General features: G+C 47.1%; 1 protein-coding gene across 1 annotated transcript; it reads right to left on the reverse strand.

Annotated features, from left to right (window-relative positions):
- Nucleotides 1–288: 288 nt before the first annotated feature.
- On the reverse strand, nt 289–13,289 carry LOC8028379 (ileal sodium/bile acid cotransporter). Its single transcript, XM_002410949.4, has 5 exons — nt 12,481–13,289; nt 9,152–9,388; nt 8,105–8,276; nt 2,869–3,106; nt 289–1,853 (listed from the first exon to the last, which is right to left on the reverse strand). The coding sequence occupies exons 1-5, from the start codon at nt 12,853–12,855 to the stop codon at nt 1,406–1,408; spliced, it is 1,470 nt and encodes a 489-aa protein (XP_002410994.3). The 5' UTR covers nt 12,856–13,289; the 3' UTR covers nt 289–1,405.
- Nucleotides 13,290–17,770: the final 4,481 nt, after the last annotated feature.

The raw sequence follows: 17,770 nt of genomic DNA on the forward strand, positions 1-17,770 counted from the left end.
GTATTTCGCCGCGTTGGGGCGCGTCGGTTTTGGAAGAAGTCCATTCGGTGTTACAGGGAGTTGTAAACGGCTTTCAATCTTCCAATCAACTTTTTCTTCTTCAGACATTAGGTTTTGGTACGTTAGGAAATGTTAGCATGACCAAATAATGCTATAAAGGTGACGGGTAATTGCTTTTGTCATTGCAGAAGAACGTTCACGTTACATGTATAAACTCGAGAAGAAACATGCGCCTACGCAGCAAATATAGTAAAATAGTATTGTGAAAGCAAAGAAGCTTCTCACGAGTTTCGTGAAATGAACAATTTATTAAAAAAATTAATACATTAATTAAAGTCGCGCACCACAAAACATTCAACATTTCGCACATGCGTCGTTCTTTCAACAAACATCTCGTTCGAAAAAAAAAAAAAATCTTTTAATATGTACAACAATTTAAAGATCGAAGTAAAGACGCGGCAGATAAGAAGCACAGTCGTGGTAACTTTCAGACTCGCTCTGCTAGACAACAATTTTTGAAAAGCGCGCCTTGACACAATTTATAGTTTACACGGATTAAAACCGTGCTTTGTTTTCGTTTCTTTTAAAATAGTACAATACCGTTAAAATAACCAAGAGAAACGAAACCTAGAAAGAGTGTTCTCGAACAAAAAACAACATTCCGCGGTGCCCGTGTAAAGAACAAGGCGACATAAAAAAGAACAATAATAAATGCGCTAAAAACAAAACCAAATTGCTCACGATGTCTAAAATTATAAACAGTTCGTGCGGCACATCGAACATAAATCCATGCATGAGCTTCCCCTTGGAGTGGCGGAAATAAGATCGCGGACAGGGGTAAACCCTGTGGCAGTCCCACCTTTTCCATAACAAAGAGACTAACAGACATATGTGCTCGCACATTCGCTTCTTCGCCATACCCGTCATCGGCCAATCATTGCCACACGTTTAAAAATTTGACCAATGAGGGTGCACCGGGAACGGAAAAAGAACCCCTCGTGACAGACGCCAGAATCTCTGTCCCTTAGGTTGCCGGCAACTTGTAATCTAAAGGCGATCAATGTCGCCCTCGGCTGAGCTCATTGCAGAGATCACAATGACTGGCGTTTGGAGTGCATTGCGACTTCAACGAGCAACAACGGACACTGACCAATCAATCTCAAACACGCGCAGAATGCGAGCAGAGATACCTTTGACGGGCTTGTAATCTCTCATACTTACGCCAAGGTCGCGGAGAGATTACAAGCCTGCCGCCAAAGATACCTTCGCGTTCATGCTGCAGTAGTTTTTCTATTGTTGCCGTTGATAGCTGAAATGGGACTACAACATGTGCATCGGACACAGGAGTTCCGAAGAGCATCCGAAATTTTGCCGCGAAAGTTCTAACGTCGGACCGAGCACACGTTCAGAGTTTGGACTTGTAGTCATCGACAAGCACACCGTTGGCCTCCAGGTTCTCGTTAGGCCTACCGTTGGCCGAGACCTTGCACATCTCCCCGAGCTCGGCCTCGCAAACCGGCACGGGTTCAACCTTCTCGTCGGGATGCATCCGGTTGAGCACGCACTTCCTGAGCCGGAGCACGATGTAGAGCAGGTAGAGCGGGATGCCTTGGAGAATGGCCTGGCAGACGACGGGCACGATGACCAGGTCGGCGTCCGGCTGGTGCAGGGACGTAAAGAGGACGACCACGGCGATGCCGCTGTTCTGGAAGGCGATCTCGATGGAGACGGCGATGATCTGGGCGCGGTTCAGGCGGCCCAAGAAGGCGGCGAAGGCGCCGAATGCGTACGCGCTCCAGGAGATGAGAGCGCCGCAGAGAAAGCTCTTCCATGTCATCAGCAGGAAGATGTACCTGGGGATTCGGACATCGAGAAAAACAGCGCGTAGGAACGGGTTACAAAAGCGAAGATATAACGTTAAAATGCCGATTGGGATTTTCGTATTCCATGTCATACAAAATTTACAGGGATGATAAAAAAAAATCGGAGACTGATATTAAATATATTGGGCACCAACGATGGACATGTCGCAACCTTTAACGATGAATTCATAGATAATTTAGACGAGACCTTTAACTTGCAGCAAAATCTCAGTTACACGTGCCTCAAGGATTTGGAGAAATAAATGAACCACAATCAACAGCTGAAGTAAAACCCCCGACCGGGGGTTTGTTGGCAAGTCCTAGACATCAAAAGGTGCCAAAAGTTAAGTAGTTTCTCGAAGTTTTCTTTTTGCGTACGTCCTAAATTCACCCCCGAAGCTTCAATATGTATACAGAGGGGTATTTTCGCAAAATATACAAGCAAAAAGGAACTATGTTTAGAAGTTTTGCCTTTTCTTTACTAGAGTTGCAATGGTATCTCACAAGTCATGGCTTCCGCCAACACAATCTCAGACGAGATTTATAGTCCGCTCATTTTCAACTAAAGCTTATTGCATTACGTTCGTGACTGACAGACGCACAGACATTCGTTGAGTGCATACGCACAAAAAAAAAAATACGGTGGCTTAGCTCGGCTACGCCAGGATATACGCAGCGTGAGCTTATGCCCACAAAATGAGAGGCGCTATCAAGCGGCTCCGGTGCAGCGTCAGACTTGGCTCCGGCACAGCTGGGCACGCGGCGGCGCCAGTGCGTCTGCCGCGGCTATGACGTCACTCCTCTGGAATGCGCAGACCGGCGAGGCGGGCGCGGCGGTGGCGGCGGCTCCGGCTGTGTGCCGTGTGACGGCACTGCTCCTCGCGCATGCGCAGCACGGAGCTCGGCTCATTATGCGAGCCACGCGAAACTGCTCAACCTCGGCCAGTGTAGCTCACGCTACAAAACAAAAGGTGGTTAGAGCTCGTGCAAAGAATGGCGCACTCACTGGTTGACGGTGACGCTAAGCACGAGGATGACGATGAGCACGACGAGGGTGAGCGGCTTGATGCACTTCTGGGCCTTCTGGGCCCACTTGGGCTTGAAGCGCCAGATGAGCATGCCGATGGCCAGCGGCACGACGAGCCCCACCAGGCTCGCCACGATGTTGGCGAACGGGATCTGCAGGCTGCCGGTCTCCGGTGACATGTGGCGACCCAGCAGGAAGATCCACAGGGGCATCATACCTGGGACAACGAGCACAAATTGTCCGGCTAGAGTTGGTCAAACTGTCCAGTCTTCTACTTGTTCTTTGGTGCCAACCTTTTGCTAGACTTGTCATCATGCCTGCGAGCGTGACGCACCGAATACTTTTTTTTTTTTTCGGCTCGTATTCCGATTGTGCAGCAAGTTGCAATGTCGTAGGTTGTACAATAGATACGGTGTTGGTCCCTGCAGACATGACGACAAGTATTTGCGAACACGCCTTAAAGGGGTTATGACACGAAAATTAAACGGATAGATTATTCTTGAAATGGAATGCTCATAGGCTACTTAGTATGTACACCAAGTTACGCTATTTTTAGAGCTGTGATAATTGCAATATTCAATTTACGAATTTTTATAATTTCCATCTGGCGACCAGGCAACACTGCTCAAGTTAGTCACACCATGGTGTCCATAGACCACGTGACCATGAACACTCTCTCATTTTAGGCGCCCCCATGATCGCCAAAGTTCTTCTCGTCGCGGTACGAACAAAACCGCTCAAACAGCTCGGTAAACTGAAAGCTATTCTCGCTCTCGCCCCCCGGACGGTTGACCTTCCACCCTACATGCGCCTGCGAGACATTCCCGGACGACGGTGACCACGGCGAACTCGTCGTCGCTGGAGGTGGTCGCCAGCGGGTCGCAGTCAAAATGAACAGCTTCCAACATCTCTTGATAGCAATCACTCTCATCGCTGCTGCGATCAATGTCGAACACTTCGACAAGGCGATCGATGCCGTAGACGTAATCGTCACAGACCGGATGCTGGAAACGTGGAAGGTAAACGAGGAAGCTGAGGCTCGATACGCCAAGAGAGCCAAGTCTGTGAGTGCGTGCAAGTAGACACCACGCTGGAGGCTGGCTACGTCATCAGCCTCCAGGTCCGCCCGGATCTGCCCCTCCGAGGGGCCCGCATATAAATCGATTTATCCACGTAATTATCGCGCCTTTTTCAAAACAAATTTAGCAGAATTACAGGAACCTACAATGGGTCCTAGCAGTATGGTTATGTAATATTTTATTTTTGGCGTGTCATAACCCCTTTAAAGGGGCGGTGCAATGATTTTCGGACTTCGGTCAAAGATTTCTGGAAGTTGCCCCCAGACACTTCTGAAGTAAAGAACAGAAAACCGATTTCGCCTGCGTGTCCTAGTTTTTGCGTAAAAAAACGATAAAGATTGGTATTTCGGGCACCCCTCAACTCACTCCCAGCCTTCAGGGTCACACCTGGTCGCACTCCCAGTGACGTCATTCGGAGTGCCGTGTAGCTTCCCTTGTGCTATCCCGGAGGACGCTTCCCCTCCCTCTCTCTGCGTGCATTAGCGGGCGTTATGCTGCGGCTTAGAGCCGAGCGAGGTCACGTAATCTTTCCGTCGTAGTTCCTTCGGCTGCCACTTGGGGCTGCAGGCGGGGGGAGAAGCTCGACCTTTGCTTTGCGACTAAGCAGCGGAATCGCGACATTTTTATTTAAGAAAGTGTTTTCTCTATTCTCCGGGACACGATAAACAACGTAAAAATGACGAGATGCAAATTATTTTAATCATAAAATCGTTGCACCGCCCCTTTAATGTTTGCTTCTGTGTGGAAAGTTGGCCAACCCCAATAGGGGCGTCTGATCAAATTTTAGGGCCTTTTTCAATTGTAGGAATTCTGGCACGGTCCAGTGAAGGACTGAAAATGAATTCTCGGCCACCAGGAGATAATTTGACGTTGATCCGAAATCCGCGGCTACACGGCACCTAATAAGCCTCCCTCAGATACTGAGGACATTCACCTCGGTCGGGATGCAAACCCGCCAAGTGGGAATCCGTGGGCCGGCGCTTTGCCCCCTGAGCCACGGACCGAGGCGGCTCAGTGGGCGTCTACTGTTTCCCGATCTCCTCCACGTTTCTACCTTTACATTGCTACCAACAACAACCGTCGTACACGAGGAATTTAGCCAGTGCGGTAATGACGCTTGCCTGGGTGGGGTCATCACTGTGCACGGCGTAGTAGTGATACTATGGTGCCTGGATCGCGTCTTCGACTGGTGTGTTTAGCGTCCTATCCCGCCCATACATCAAAAGTGGTCCCGATGTGGCAACAAATGACACGAGTGTCATGCTGTTGCCTGTCGCGATCCTGGCGGATGGCCGTGGAAATGCTTGCGAAAAGCACGAGCGAACGCGAGTGTCGCTGTCGTCACGGCGTCCCGTTAGGTGTCCCAACTTCCGGCTGCACAAGCTTCCGTGAACTGTCACAGTGGAAAGCGACCTGCAGCAGAACAGGCATCTGCTACATACACCATAACTGTTGGGACACCGCCAGGGTCGCGACCGGCGACAGCATGACACTTTTATGACGTCATCAGGCGGAAATCGAGGGACCACTTTTTTGGCCGCGGTAAACACACCAGTCAAAGACGCGATCCAGGCACCATAGTGATACGAGATTGAGCGCCGGTAGGATGCTCACCACGATCGAAACGGGCAGGATAGGGATCAAACCCAGGACCTCTGGGTTCGGCAGCGCGAGCTTACGCTCCACGTATTCGGTGCTGCGATGCGCTAACCAATCTTGTACACTTTACTCGAAAAAAAAAAAAGTAACAGATTACATCTAATGGCACCCGTTGTTTCTACAAGTTTCCTACCAAGAAATTTTCAAACTAAGCCTCCGACAGGAGGACGGCTTAGCAAACTTGGTGGGTTAAGAGGAGAAGCAGTTGACAATTCGGAGATTTAATTCAAATAATGGACAGTACGAAAATTCAGTTTTCAAACCTGAAAAAAAAAAAACTATTTTTTTGAAAATTTAAAGTGATCGAAAAAAGTACCAGTTACGTTTTCAAGTAACGACGAATTACTTTTCTTCTAAGGTAATCGAATAATTTAATTAAATACTTTTCAATCGAGAGTAATTGTAATTGTAATATGTTACTTTCTCGAGTAACGTGTACAAGACTGGTTAAAAAGTATTACATTCGACTACTTGATTACGTCGCAGGAAAAAAATAAAAAAAGAAACAATTACTGTTTCGTACTTCAGACTGTCAAAACTGCAGGTATTTCTACCAGTTTGAAGACGTGCCCTCTGTACTGTTCATTATTTTATTAAAATCCCTGAATTATAAACGACTTATCTTCTTAATTGGCGGAACTCTTCTAGTGTTCGACGCATGCGTGATGCCACCATAAGTCTAGAGAAATGTGACAAGATCGATCAAACGAAACCAAGTGAACCAATTTAAATGACACGCGGATTAATGGCCAGTACCACTGAAATTAAATGAGATATGGTCGAAGTCTCCACGTGATAACAAGTAGTAAATTCACCAACATATGTTCCCAGTCGGGGGCATGATACGGCAAGGACCAAGGATTCGAAAGTGTGACATCGAGGGTCCCTGGCAAACACTCGATATACCATATCTCCTGTTTGGGGTTTGATTTGCGCTCGCCTTGTTTCTATTCGCTTGGCTGGCGTAATTTTCTAGGCCGGCGACAACTAGTCACGATAAGGGTACATAATCGTTGATGAGGAGGATGAACTATAGACGGCTTGCACCGACGTCATGACAGGGGCGATCGTGGTGGCCTGGCTGTCAAGCGCGTACGTTGTATACACAGCATACACTTCGCACCATCAAATTTGTTTTCCTCGGCAAGAGCTAACAGAAATGGCCACCAGCACGGGCGGATGACATCACGTGCAAGCCATTTGTAAGGGGCGTTTGTCTAGCTTGTTTTCCATAAAGCTTGTTGTTGACCCAACACAGAAGGCCCCCGACTGGGAACATCAGAATGGATTCTTTGCGCCATCCTCTTCGATGGAACACGGGGGCGAAGATTGTACGAGAGTGCTGCGTCAGTGTTCTGGTGGCACTCGCGTTCCATTGGTGCATCGCACATTAAAGCGAGCACAACTTGAACGCTGACGGAGAGGTCGACAACGTCAGACGAGCGCTGTATACCGGTCTTCATGGGTTTAGTTCTCGACTTCGCCGCCGGGGCACGACGGCTGGATCTCCTTTACTGTGTGCGTAGATTAAGACCGTTTCCAACTGTCCACTATGCTTTCAAACCAAGCCAATCAAAGCTCGTCGTCGTTCTGACGTCACCGCTACTAGTCCGGCACAGAAAGTATGCAGACGACTTAATCTCCGCACTGCAGACGATCTCCATGGTTTGAGTTGCCCCCTCCCCCCATAACGAACTTCGCTCTCGTGTATCCTCACTCGCTCGTTCCCTTTGTCCGGACAAAGCTGTTTTCCGCTTCACTCGGCGGCAGCAATAATCTATGCGCGTTGTAGTCAACGACCTGCGACTGAACCTTGTAAGAGTTTTGTTTGACGAGTTCGGTACCGCACGTGTTGGCGATGCATGGAAACGACCGCGTCGGTCTGGAAAAAGGCTGCTTAGATAGTTTGCTAATCACTATCACACAGCTCAAACGATAACGTTTTCTAAAGTGAGCACGCCGGTTCGCAACCCATGGGAGGAAAGCCAACTTCCGATCTTGTGCGGTCCAAACGAGCTGGGCGCGTATGGATGGATGGACAAATGGACAGTATAAAGTCGACCCCCCCCCCACACACACACACACACCTCCGTAGAAAAAAAAAAGGTTGCTTTAGACTTAGAGTAATAACATTTTAGCCATGGTGGATGAATAAATGGACGTTACTGGCTATGCCCTTTGCAACGGTAGGTAGCTTGCGCCATCTAGCGCGTGACTTGTGCGCTGAAATGACGTCTAAGCTTTATCCAAGTCTACGCGCTTTAGCCGAGTCACATTGGATAGCACGAACTTTAAGCACAAAAAAAAAGCATTGGGCGGGAAATCTACTGAGACGTCCCCACTTAATCTATAGCGTCCACTATGCACTGGGGACCAAAAGCGTAGCTAATGTAGTGGGTCAGGTGAACAGCAGTGGCTGAACTCTTGATATCGGGGGGTAGCTTTCGCCATATCTTAACTTCCAGCTTCCGACTCACCGACGCTGGCGATGGTGCTGATGAAGGTCATGGTGATGCTGAGCGTGACGTCACCGTCGAACATGAGTGTCCACAAGTTGCTCGAGTTGCCGCCAGGGGAACAGCCAAGCATGAATATGCCGAACCTCATCAGCGCGTTCGGAAGCAGCAACAAGCCGATGCCGTAGGAAACCTGCGACAGGCGTTGGAACGTCAGTCGTCGACAAGCGCAGCTTCGGCCAATAGCTATTCTTCGCTGGGTGGTGTTGGCTCAGCACGGAAGTTATCCAACCTGAATGGACATTTTCAGAGTAGTGGCCCCGTGTGCCATGTCCAGCGCACAGGCTACATTATCGGTGTACGTAGTGTGTATTACTTACCTTTTTCTGTTGTGTGTGTAAAGCTAAGGTTGGGAACATTTTTTTAGTAGATTTTGAAATAAAACTTCTAGAATACAACGAACGCACATACTTAGGCAAGTAGTAAGTACGGCTTTATAAAAATATGTACAATAAATTGATTGATTTACGCATATTAACTCCGGCGCCGAAGGGTATATAATCATTGAAACAAAAAACGCCGCACAATGGGCCAATCACCGGTAAAGGTTCGATATTTTCTCAGTGCTCGAGAATATGTGTCGAATCATTTTAATGTTCGCTTCTGAAGGACACGATTTTTCAACGTTAGAATATCCCAGCACCTCCGTCCAGAAACAATTAAGAGTATTTATTTGTTTATAATAAAAATAAGTAAATAAACGCAAGTTTTGTCAAACTGACAGACTAGGCTGCCCAGAATGTGTTGAGCGCAATCTACCACCTCGCTGAAAATGACGTCACCGACTTGAGGTAACATGACATGGATGTGGCTTCAGGCTACATGATGCAAATTTTCCAGCTGAATTTAGCAGCCAAGTTAACGTCTTGTCACAGTAATGTCCCCGATAAATTTAGCGGGAGTTCTTCGTGGAAGCTTTCTCGTGGAGTTCGGCCGATAAAACGCATTGTCTGTTAACAATCCGCGTGCAGTGAAACAGTTGTCGGGAAGGACGTGCTTGGTTCCTACCAGGGGCATGAAGATGAACTGGCAGGCGATGCCCAAGATGGGCGGGATGGGCTTCTTGAGCACCTCCAGGACGACCATGAGATCGATCTGGCAGCCCATGTTGATGTAGTTGACGGAAACCATGAAGCCGATCAAGTAAGGGAATATCCTCTGCAGCAGGGAGGGGTCCCTCAAGACCGCCACCACGTACCTCAGCCTGGTACAGTTGGCTCCTCCAATGTCATCTGGGCTGCAGATCTGGGGATTGGCAGAAGACAGTTACCAGTCTTAATGAGCATAATGCGAACAGGATACGAGTTTGCACTAATGCACAAGTACTCGGAAGTGATTCTGACCAACATAGATGACCTAGATGGCACGATTACTAAGGGATAACTATTTTGCATGCGGTAGATTAGTAGTCACACGCACACATGATTCAATCGCAGTTGTATGCATTTCGCGATTTTGCCACACCAAGAAAAGCCCCATGAAGTGATGTAAAGATTAGAAAAGTGCAAATACCAGTTTGAATCAAGTGGCGCAGCGTCATCCATATAGCTTTAACACTTAAAAAAACAGTTGTCATGCTTTTCCTTTCCACTGTGAAGGTTATGAGTGACGCCGTGATTTTTAATTTTAATCCGTATTCACAAATCTTTATTAACTATCCTTCACTAAAATGATTAATTTGTTTCATTATATATACGACCGCGAGTTAACAAGAATCAAGCCTGGTTCAGACAGTTACGTTTGACTGCGTTGCGGCTGCAAAAAACCAGGACATCCCTGCTGCTTATATCACGTGGCAAGATGATTCCTTGAATTGGAGTCTACGCTTCATATGAAGCACAGATGTTCCGGTGACTCGCTTTTCGTTCTCGACGCACCGCAGTCAAACGCACTCAAACGCAACTGTCTGAACCGGCCTTCAGTTTCTTTGGATTTACCTTCCGAGTTAGAGGTCACTCGAGGAAGATGTGCGAATAGCGGTCCAATCGGTTAGCGCTGTGTCATTCATAGTATTCACAGGGCAAGGCGAGGACACAACTTTTTTTGTTTTGTTTTTTTAAGCGTTGAGCCTAGAGATGACAGTGCACTTTTCTATTCGAACCCCTAAATTTGCAGGCCCCCACACTCAAACCTCACGCGAAAGAAACACGTAGCTTTGTTTCCACCACACTGAGGTGTTTATGTAGAACTCTAGCCTGCTCAGCCTACGCGATGAGAAAAAAAAAAAAAAAAAGAAAAGTCGTTACAATTATTTTATTAGAAGGCGAAAGTTCTGCAAAATCATTTTTGTTTCGCTCCCTAAAGTATGCCGTCGTAAGCTACGTTGAAATACTTTACACTTGCAAAATGTTGGCGCGTCAGACTGCTACTTTATTTTTTTAAATCTTTTTCAGGATCGCAACACGTTCGTGTAATTTATCACGGAACACGTTTGTTCGATTCTCAAGAAAATTCAGACACTTCAAAAGAGGCCAGTATTCCAGGGCACAGCTTTCTGCGCGAATGAACTAAAAACGAATGGCGCAAAGGCACAAGTGACGGTACGAGCGTACGCTGGCGACGCAAAGCTCTTTCCTACGGTCTACAAAGGCTCCCTATTAATAAGGCGCTTACAAGGAATCTGTTTTGGAGCGCACGATACCACTACGGCCGCGCGCGTCAAGGCATGCTGCTTGCTAGTGCTCCCCCCCCCCCCCCCCCCCCTCCCCAGCGCGAGGACCCAATATACCAATATCGGCGCACGAAAAACAAAAACAAAACAGATATTAGTATTTCCGAAGATACCGAGGGCACGGAATGTTTTGATTACACCTAGCGAATAAGGTTTTACACCTAGAGCAGGCCGACAGATGGATGTAGACCTGGCCATTCGACAGAACGAGCGCGCTCGGTCATGACGAGAGAGTGAATTTAACTCTCGCCACAATGTTGAGGGTATACGAGACACAAACACAGCGATTCTAACAGACAGACGCGCTAAAACTGTGTCCGTTCTTTCGGAAAGTGGGGCGCTATAAAAAAACATGTTTACGAGGGCTTCGAAAAAAAAAAAAAAAAAATCAGTGATTCGCACGCGATTTTAGGTTTCCAGCATCGTGAAAGATAGGAAAGACGTTCTTCCGAGTGAGTAAACGAGACGGCGGTCGTCGGTCAGTGAACGCCAATTGAATTGAACTTCGTTATCAAGTGCCGCTCTCCTCGGAGCGATACGAAACTGTCCACAATGCGCTCCTCTTCCTCCAAGAGTCACCGTCGCGGCCGCGAGTTTCGAGTGGCTCTTTCGTAACGCCACGCTAAAGCCGCAATCACGCGTCTCACACATCGTACAAATGACGCGGCGTTCGCTATAGACAAGATTACAGAATCATCTGCCGACGCGCTTCAGGAATGTCGAAAGCATATTTCAGACATACTTCGAACACACTGCTGACAGGCTTTTACATGACCCATGAGACAGAAGCGCCATAGGAAGACGGATGGATGGATGAAAGGCTGTACCATTCATGTCTGGTGGTAGCTTGCGCTCCCTAGCGTACAAGTAAAGAACCAAAAGTATGCTTTCTTTTCTCCGCCAATTTGCTTACCCCGCCCCAGACAATGTTTGCAGGCTGCCTTTTGTACGATGTATTACGAGTGCGACGGCGGAATTAAGGTAGGAGGAACAAGGAAGAACGAGGTCATAAATGTCGCGCCTTTCGTAAAATCAGTCTTTTGAAAAAATAAATAAAACGAGTCTATGCCACCCCACTGATTTCAGGGATCCTGCGTTCAATGCCCACTTCCGCCGGCTTCGATCTAGGTGAGCACTGTACGGACGTGCGTTCGTGTGCCACTATTGCGTGATGGCCGTTAAAGACCCCAGGCTAGCTAACCCAGGGATCCTGGGTTCAATCCCCGCCCCTGCCCGTTTCGATCTGGATGAGCATCGTCCGGCGTGCGGTCGTGTATCAGTACTGCGTGGTGCACGTTAAAGACCCCAGGCTAGCGGTTGTACTGCACCGGCTAAATTTCTCATCTACAGCCGGGAGACTCGTCGCCCGTTGAGGCAGACCAAGGTCTAGGCGGTATAAACATACACACAACACCCCCCCCCCCCCCCCCCCCCCTTTCAGGCTAGCAGAGGTACTGCACAGGCTGTTTTTCATAAAAAAAACAGAGACACCAGATGCCCATCGGTATTGGTCGACATCCCGTTATCCAAATATGTATATAACAGAATTTCTTTTTATCCCACTGACATTATACCACTAAACATCGTCGTAGACCCTGTGGACGTAGGTCTGAGTTCACTTCGAAGCTTTCTTCGGGGCTAAGCGTAATTGGGAACGATGGCTTACCTCGAATTTGAGGTGGGTGTAGCCGAGAAACACACCCTCGATGGACACGTTGTAGGCGGTCCCGTTCTGCACCACCACTCCTTCTTGAGAGTCTGAGACGGTCGCCACGCTAGTGTCCGCAGCCGATACCTTCACGACCACACCGCTCGTCCCATTGTCGGACGTTCCCTGAAGAAGCACCGTGATGTGGAGCGGAAGCGTCTGCCTTTCGAAGATGTTGATCCGTCTCTCGGGGTTGAAGAGGAGGTCCCTGGTCCCTAGGACGTCCACCGGTTCCTCCAGGTCTTCGAGCATCCTGTCTTCGGAGGCCGCCACCAGACAGGCGGTGATCCAGAGGCCACATACCAGGCAGAAGACGCGCCATCTTCGTAGCATGATTCAGTCGGTGCCCGGCACGTTCTGCGCAACAAAAGAAGGGAAGATCTCGGAAACGTTTGAATCGGAGATTTCGGGGGAGAGAACTATACGGAACACGTCGATAACAGGATGCCGTATCAGTGGAGTGCCTTCGAAACCTTGGGCATATTGGGTGATGTCGGAGAGACACGTTGTTTATGCCTTGGAGCAGTCTTTTAAGTGTTTCAGTCGACTCGACCGCCTTTACGTGCCTGTGAGCCTACGGTCTCAAGAGGGAGTGATGCAGGATGGGGGGGATTCCCGCGTAAGCGTCCGAGGCGCCACCCCTTGTTGTCTTTTTAGTGCTGATAAGAGAAGAGGGGGGGCGTTCTATTTGGCCTGCGAGAGCGGTACTGATTTCTTCGTTGTTGCGGAAGCGCTGAATGATGTTGGCTTACGGGAGACTGTTGTCTGTCGGTTTCTCCCGGGAGTCGCCGTTTTTAGGAACGTCGCCACCGAACTGATGGCGGCAGTTATCTGTTCCACTTGTCTTCCTATAGGGCGTGTTTCGGCTTCGAGGTTGGACGGTCGTGGACAGAGGTTGTAGTCGAATTGATCTGCGCCATGTTTTTGCGCGCACCTTTTGTATTTATGTTTTTTTTTTTTAATTTTTCTTGTGTAATGTCATATCGCTCCGGTTACTTTTTTAACCTTCCTTGGGAAACTTGTAGGCACACCATGATGATCTTAACCAAATATTGACGCAAACCAAAAAAAGTCTTTTTTTTTTTTACGGTACAAGATAAAGAACAGGGGCAGACTATGGCTCAATTAATGGTAAACTTTTACCAGCTCGCCTGCGCACTGACTGTAATTTCTTTAAACAGAGCCGTCTAGCTCGTAATTAAAAAAAAAAAAAAGACGTAAAGAAATAAGAACAAAAACAATGTTGCTGCGGACATTTTTTTTTTTTTTTTTTGTGATTTACCTGTGTTTTTAAATCGCAAAAATGTTAAATCAACAGGCTTTTTTTTAGATTTTTGCTTTTCCGCGTGCCGTGCATGGGATTCTAGCTCATCAAGTATCGAGAAAACAGTTTGGGGAGCAACGCATTTCTGTACTGATCTATTGCTGGTGACAAATTAGGAATTCAGGGGAGGCCCCTCCCACCTCTTTCCACCCTAGCAGAGTGACGCTGGCGACGAGGTCATCTTCTCTCCAGCGTTCGCTCTGCTAACGTGGGAAGGGGAGGCAGGAGGTTAACCCGAACTCTCAACCATGCAGTCACCAACTATAGCTGCTGTTTATCTGAGTGTGTGGGCAATAACCTGTAAATAACAACCTTAGTAAAGCTCCAATATGCACGGTGCAAGTGTTTATTGCCTCTCGCTAGCGCAGCAGAACTTACCTGAACGGGCAGTTTAATACTAAAACGCCAATAACAAGAAAAAAAAAAAAAAAAAAAAAAAGCCGTCGCTCTGGCTACATAATGCGTTATATGCCTAAACATAAAAATAAAAAAAAGCCCTGTATGTATATTGTAGTATAGTTCACAATCAAGGCCAAACTCATCGCAACTGTGCGCGCCGCCACCACCTTGGGCGCGCCTGGCCACCAGGTTGCGCAAGTTACCGCCCGTTACAAAGCGTCAGACACTATAGTTTACGACCATCCACTCCACCATCGAGAAATCGCGGAAATCTCACGGTTACCGAAACGCTTAGAAGCAAACGTTGCGATCACTTTGTGACTGCAAATTCCGATTCGAATGCATTTTACCGCAATTCGATGTATACCAACTTGGCACTGGCAAAATACGGTATTCCTTAAAGGGAGAACACAGTTTCCTGCTTTGCAAGCACTTCGTGTATTGGAAGAGTCTTGAATTCAGAATGCTCGCAGTGCGAGTGTTTTTTTTTTTCTCGCACAAGTATACATTGTGCACGAAAAGCATTTTGCGAAGCTTATTCCCGGCTGCGCCGCTGATATAGTGTTGCTTTCCACTCGACACTTATCGCACTCCTTCAGAGTCCTGCAACCCCCTCCTCTTGATGCATTGGTCATGATAACCAAAAGCACAATATTTGCTAGGGTAGTCAGTCTAGATTTCGACAAAGATGCCGGCCCTATACGAATCTTCTGTCGGCGGGTCCGAAATCTTTGTCCAAGGGCCCTCAGTGGCTCGCTACTATGTCTCTCAAGGGTCGTTCACACCGTTGCGTCGGACCGCGTTCATACTCGTTGCGTCGAGCTGTTGCTATGACGACCCCGAGCCAATGGGGATGCGCTGTGCTGCACGACGGAACGAAGCGCAACGCAGACGACGCAACGGTGTGAACGAGGCTTAAGCTGAGGTCGTACTATTAGTATAAAAGAAGAAAGAAAAAGAAAACAGTCTGCAAACACTGTCTGCCACTTGTTTTTTTTTTTAACGTGGAACGTTATGATGACGATGGAATGAGTACAAAGATGCGAGCGAGATGGACAAGATAGACGATAATAATTCCCGGAGAGAGGGAACCAGGGGGACAGAGGCCAAACAAAAAGATTTCCAAACACAGCTAGGTGACTGGTGCCCGACCGACGTTCTTTGGCTAGTTGCTGCGGATTTCGTGAAGCCGCATTCCGCGAAGCCGCATATTCGCGAGGACACCAGGCCTGTGACGTCCCTTGATGCAACGCGCTCAGTGTTGCATTATGGGACGTCAAAGATTTACACAGCGATTCAGTTTCTCCGCTAAATTTAACGGGGAAGTTGGATCGGTGTATGGGTCACCGGAAGTTGGGTCACGTGGCGTCGATTTCGCCCGCTAAATTTAGCGGGAAATTAGCGTCCCACTGTGATTTACACACCTGCAGTTCAGTTTTCCCGCTAAATCTAGCGAGGAACTTGACGCCACGTGACCTGATGTCACGTGACGCTAGAACGCTTCCCGTATGAAACACAATTGCCCAGCAGTTTGCCATACATTTTTGTTTCTTGTATGACGGTCACGTTGGGCATACACGAACTCTCTCCAGAGATGTTGGAAGTATGTATGAAGACGGTGGTTTAAAAAGCGCGAAGGACTAAGGACAGAAGAAGGGGACAGGACAGAGCACTTACTTACAACTGTCAAATTTCATAGAGCATCTAGAGAACGACAAGGTGGAAGTGAAAAACGAGAAAAGAAAGACATGTTCAACCAACTAGCCCCCCCCCCCCCCCCCCCAATTAATTTTGTAGTATGAAGCAAACATGCTACCTAAAAACCGCAGATGTGCCATATCATGTCCGCAGGAAACCCCTTGTCTTTTGTATCATGTATGACAGCATGAAGAGTGGACTGCGGTTTTAAACAGTTTAGGGCGTAAAAAACCAACGAAACCCCTCCTAAAATTTCGCTAACTGCTACCGTTTAAAAAAGTACAAAGAAAGTTGAATCTAATAATTTTCAAGCGAGATAATGGTTTGGCATATGAGTGTGTGAGTCATGGGACGAGCCACAGCGCAATGTTTTTTGTACAAATGTTTGTCCTAAATACAGTGAACGTGTATGTAGGCGAGCTGGTGATATTTAATTATTTTCTGTAACCACCGAGACTCTAGTTAGGGAAAAACAAAAACAAACAAACAAACAAAAACTTTTAATTCGAAGAAAAAGACACGGAGTTGAGTTTGACTTGAGTTAGCAACCTCCATTTGACTTGAGTTTTTTTTTTTTTGTTTTCTCTCCACTACTTCGGAATTTGCACCAAATTATTTTTTCCTGTTTTTTTTTAAACCTTCATAAAAAAAAAGAAAAAAAACCTTAATGAAAAAATTTGGCAAGTGTTAGTTTGGACGAGAGAAGCCATTCACTTAAAAAGAAAAATAGGGCGGCGCAGATTGCGGTGTCGTCGTACACCTAGTTCGGCGTTATCGGATGATATCTCGGCTTTAAGCATGGCGCTGAGATCTGTGCTAAAAGAATCTAAATGCAAGTTTTATAACGTGACAATGCAAAAGTTTATCCGTGAGTCACCGCAAAAGTTTTGGAGGCATTTGGCACCAGCTAGGAAGTCAGTTTCCGAGATCAAAACGGAGCAAGGAATTATAAATGACAAGCGAGAGATTGCAGTTCAATTCAACGAGTTCTTTGCAAGCGTCTTCACAAAAGACGATAAGCAGTCTGTAGATTTTAGATCACCAGCTCAAATTCCACGGGCTGATGATGACCTGCAACTGTCAGTTGAGGGTATTTTGGCTCTGTTGCTTGACTTAAAAACTTCCAAATCGAAATTCCAAATTCTTTTCTAAAGCGATATGCAGAGTGGACGGCAATGTATCTGCACTTAATTTTTAATAAGTCGATTATGACTAGCACTGTACCCTATGACTGGAAACTCAGTAAGATAATTCCAATACTGAAAAGTGGAGATGCTATGTCAGTATGCAATTATAGACCTATCGCGCTAACGTCTACATCGTGCAAAGTTCTTGAGCATATTGTTTCTAAACATATCCGGCAATTTCTTTTATCGAATAACGTTCTCAGCCAGTACCAGCACGGTTTCCGCAAGGGACTGTCAACGGTCACGCAACTAGTAGAAACCATGCATTATTTTTGTGAGGGATCGGATCGTAAGGGACAAACAGACATCATATTTTTAGACTTTAAGAAGGCGTTCGACAAAGTTAATAATAGAAAGCTCTTAATTAAATTGATTTCCATCTTGGGAGATAATAAGATTGTTCGGTGGATTGAGGCCTTTCTAAATGATCGTCGACAGTTTGTAAGTATTGATGGGGTTAGCTCGGGCGAATGTGATGTGAACTCGGGTGTTCCACAGGGTTCTGTCCTGGGTCCCCTGCTGTTTTTGGTTTTTGTTAATGACCTTATCCAAGATTCACCTGTAAAAGCCAGATTATTTGCCGACGATTGTATTATTTATACTGAAGTGACGTCCGTTAATGATCAAATTATGCTAAACG

This window comes from Ixodes scapularis, unplaced genomic scaffold (genome assembly GCF_016920785.2).
Source record: "Ixodes scapularis isolate PalLabHiFi unplaced genomic scaffold, ASM1692078v2 PGA_scaffold12__126_contigs__length_90152505, whole genome shotgun sequence".
Taxonomy (NCBI): Eukaryota; Metazoa; Arthropoda; class Arachnida; order Ixodida; family Ixodidae; genus Ixodes; species Ixodes scapularis.

Bases quoted from the DNA above. Each gene is read 5' to 3' on its own strand.
- LOC8028379 (XM_002410949.4), bottom strand. From the start codon at position 12,855: ATGCTACGAAGATGGCGCGTCTTCTGCCTGGTATGTGGCCTCTGGATC. The intron at 9,389-12,480 runs GTAAGCCATCGT...GCCAATCCCCAG, and splicing joins ACACCCACCTCAAATTCGAG to ATCTGCAGCCCAGATGACAT. The intron at 1,854-2,868 runs GTGAGTGCGCCA...CCGAATCCCCAG, and splicing joins CTTAGCGTCACCGTCAACCA to GTACATCTTCCTGCTGATGA.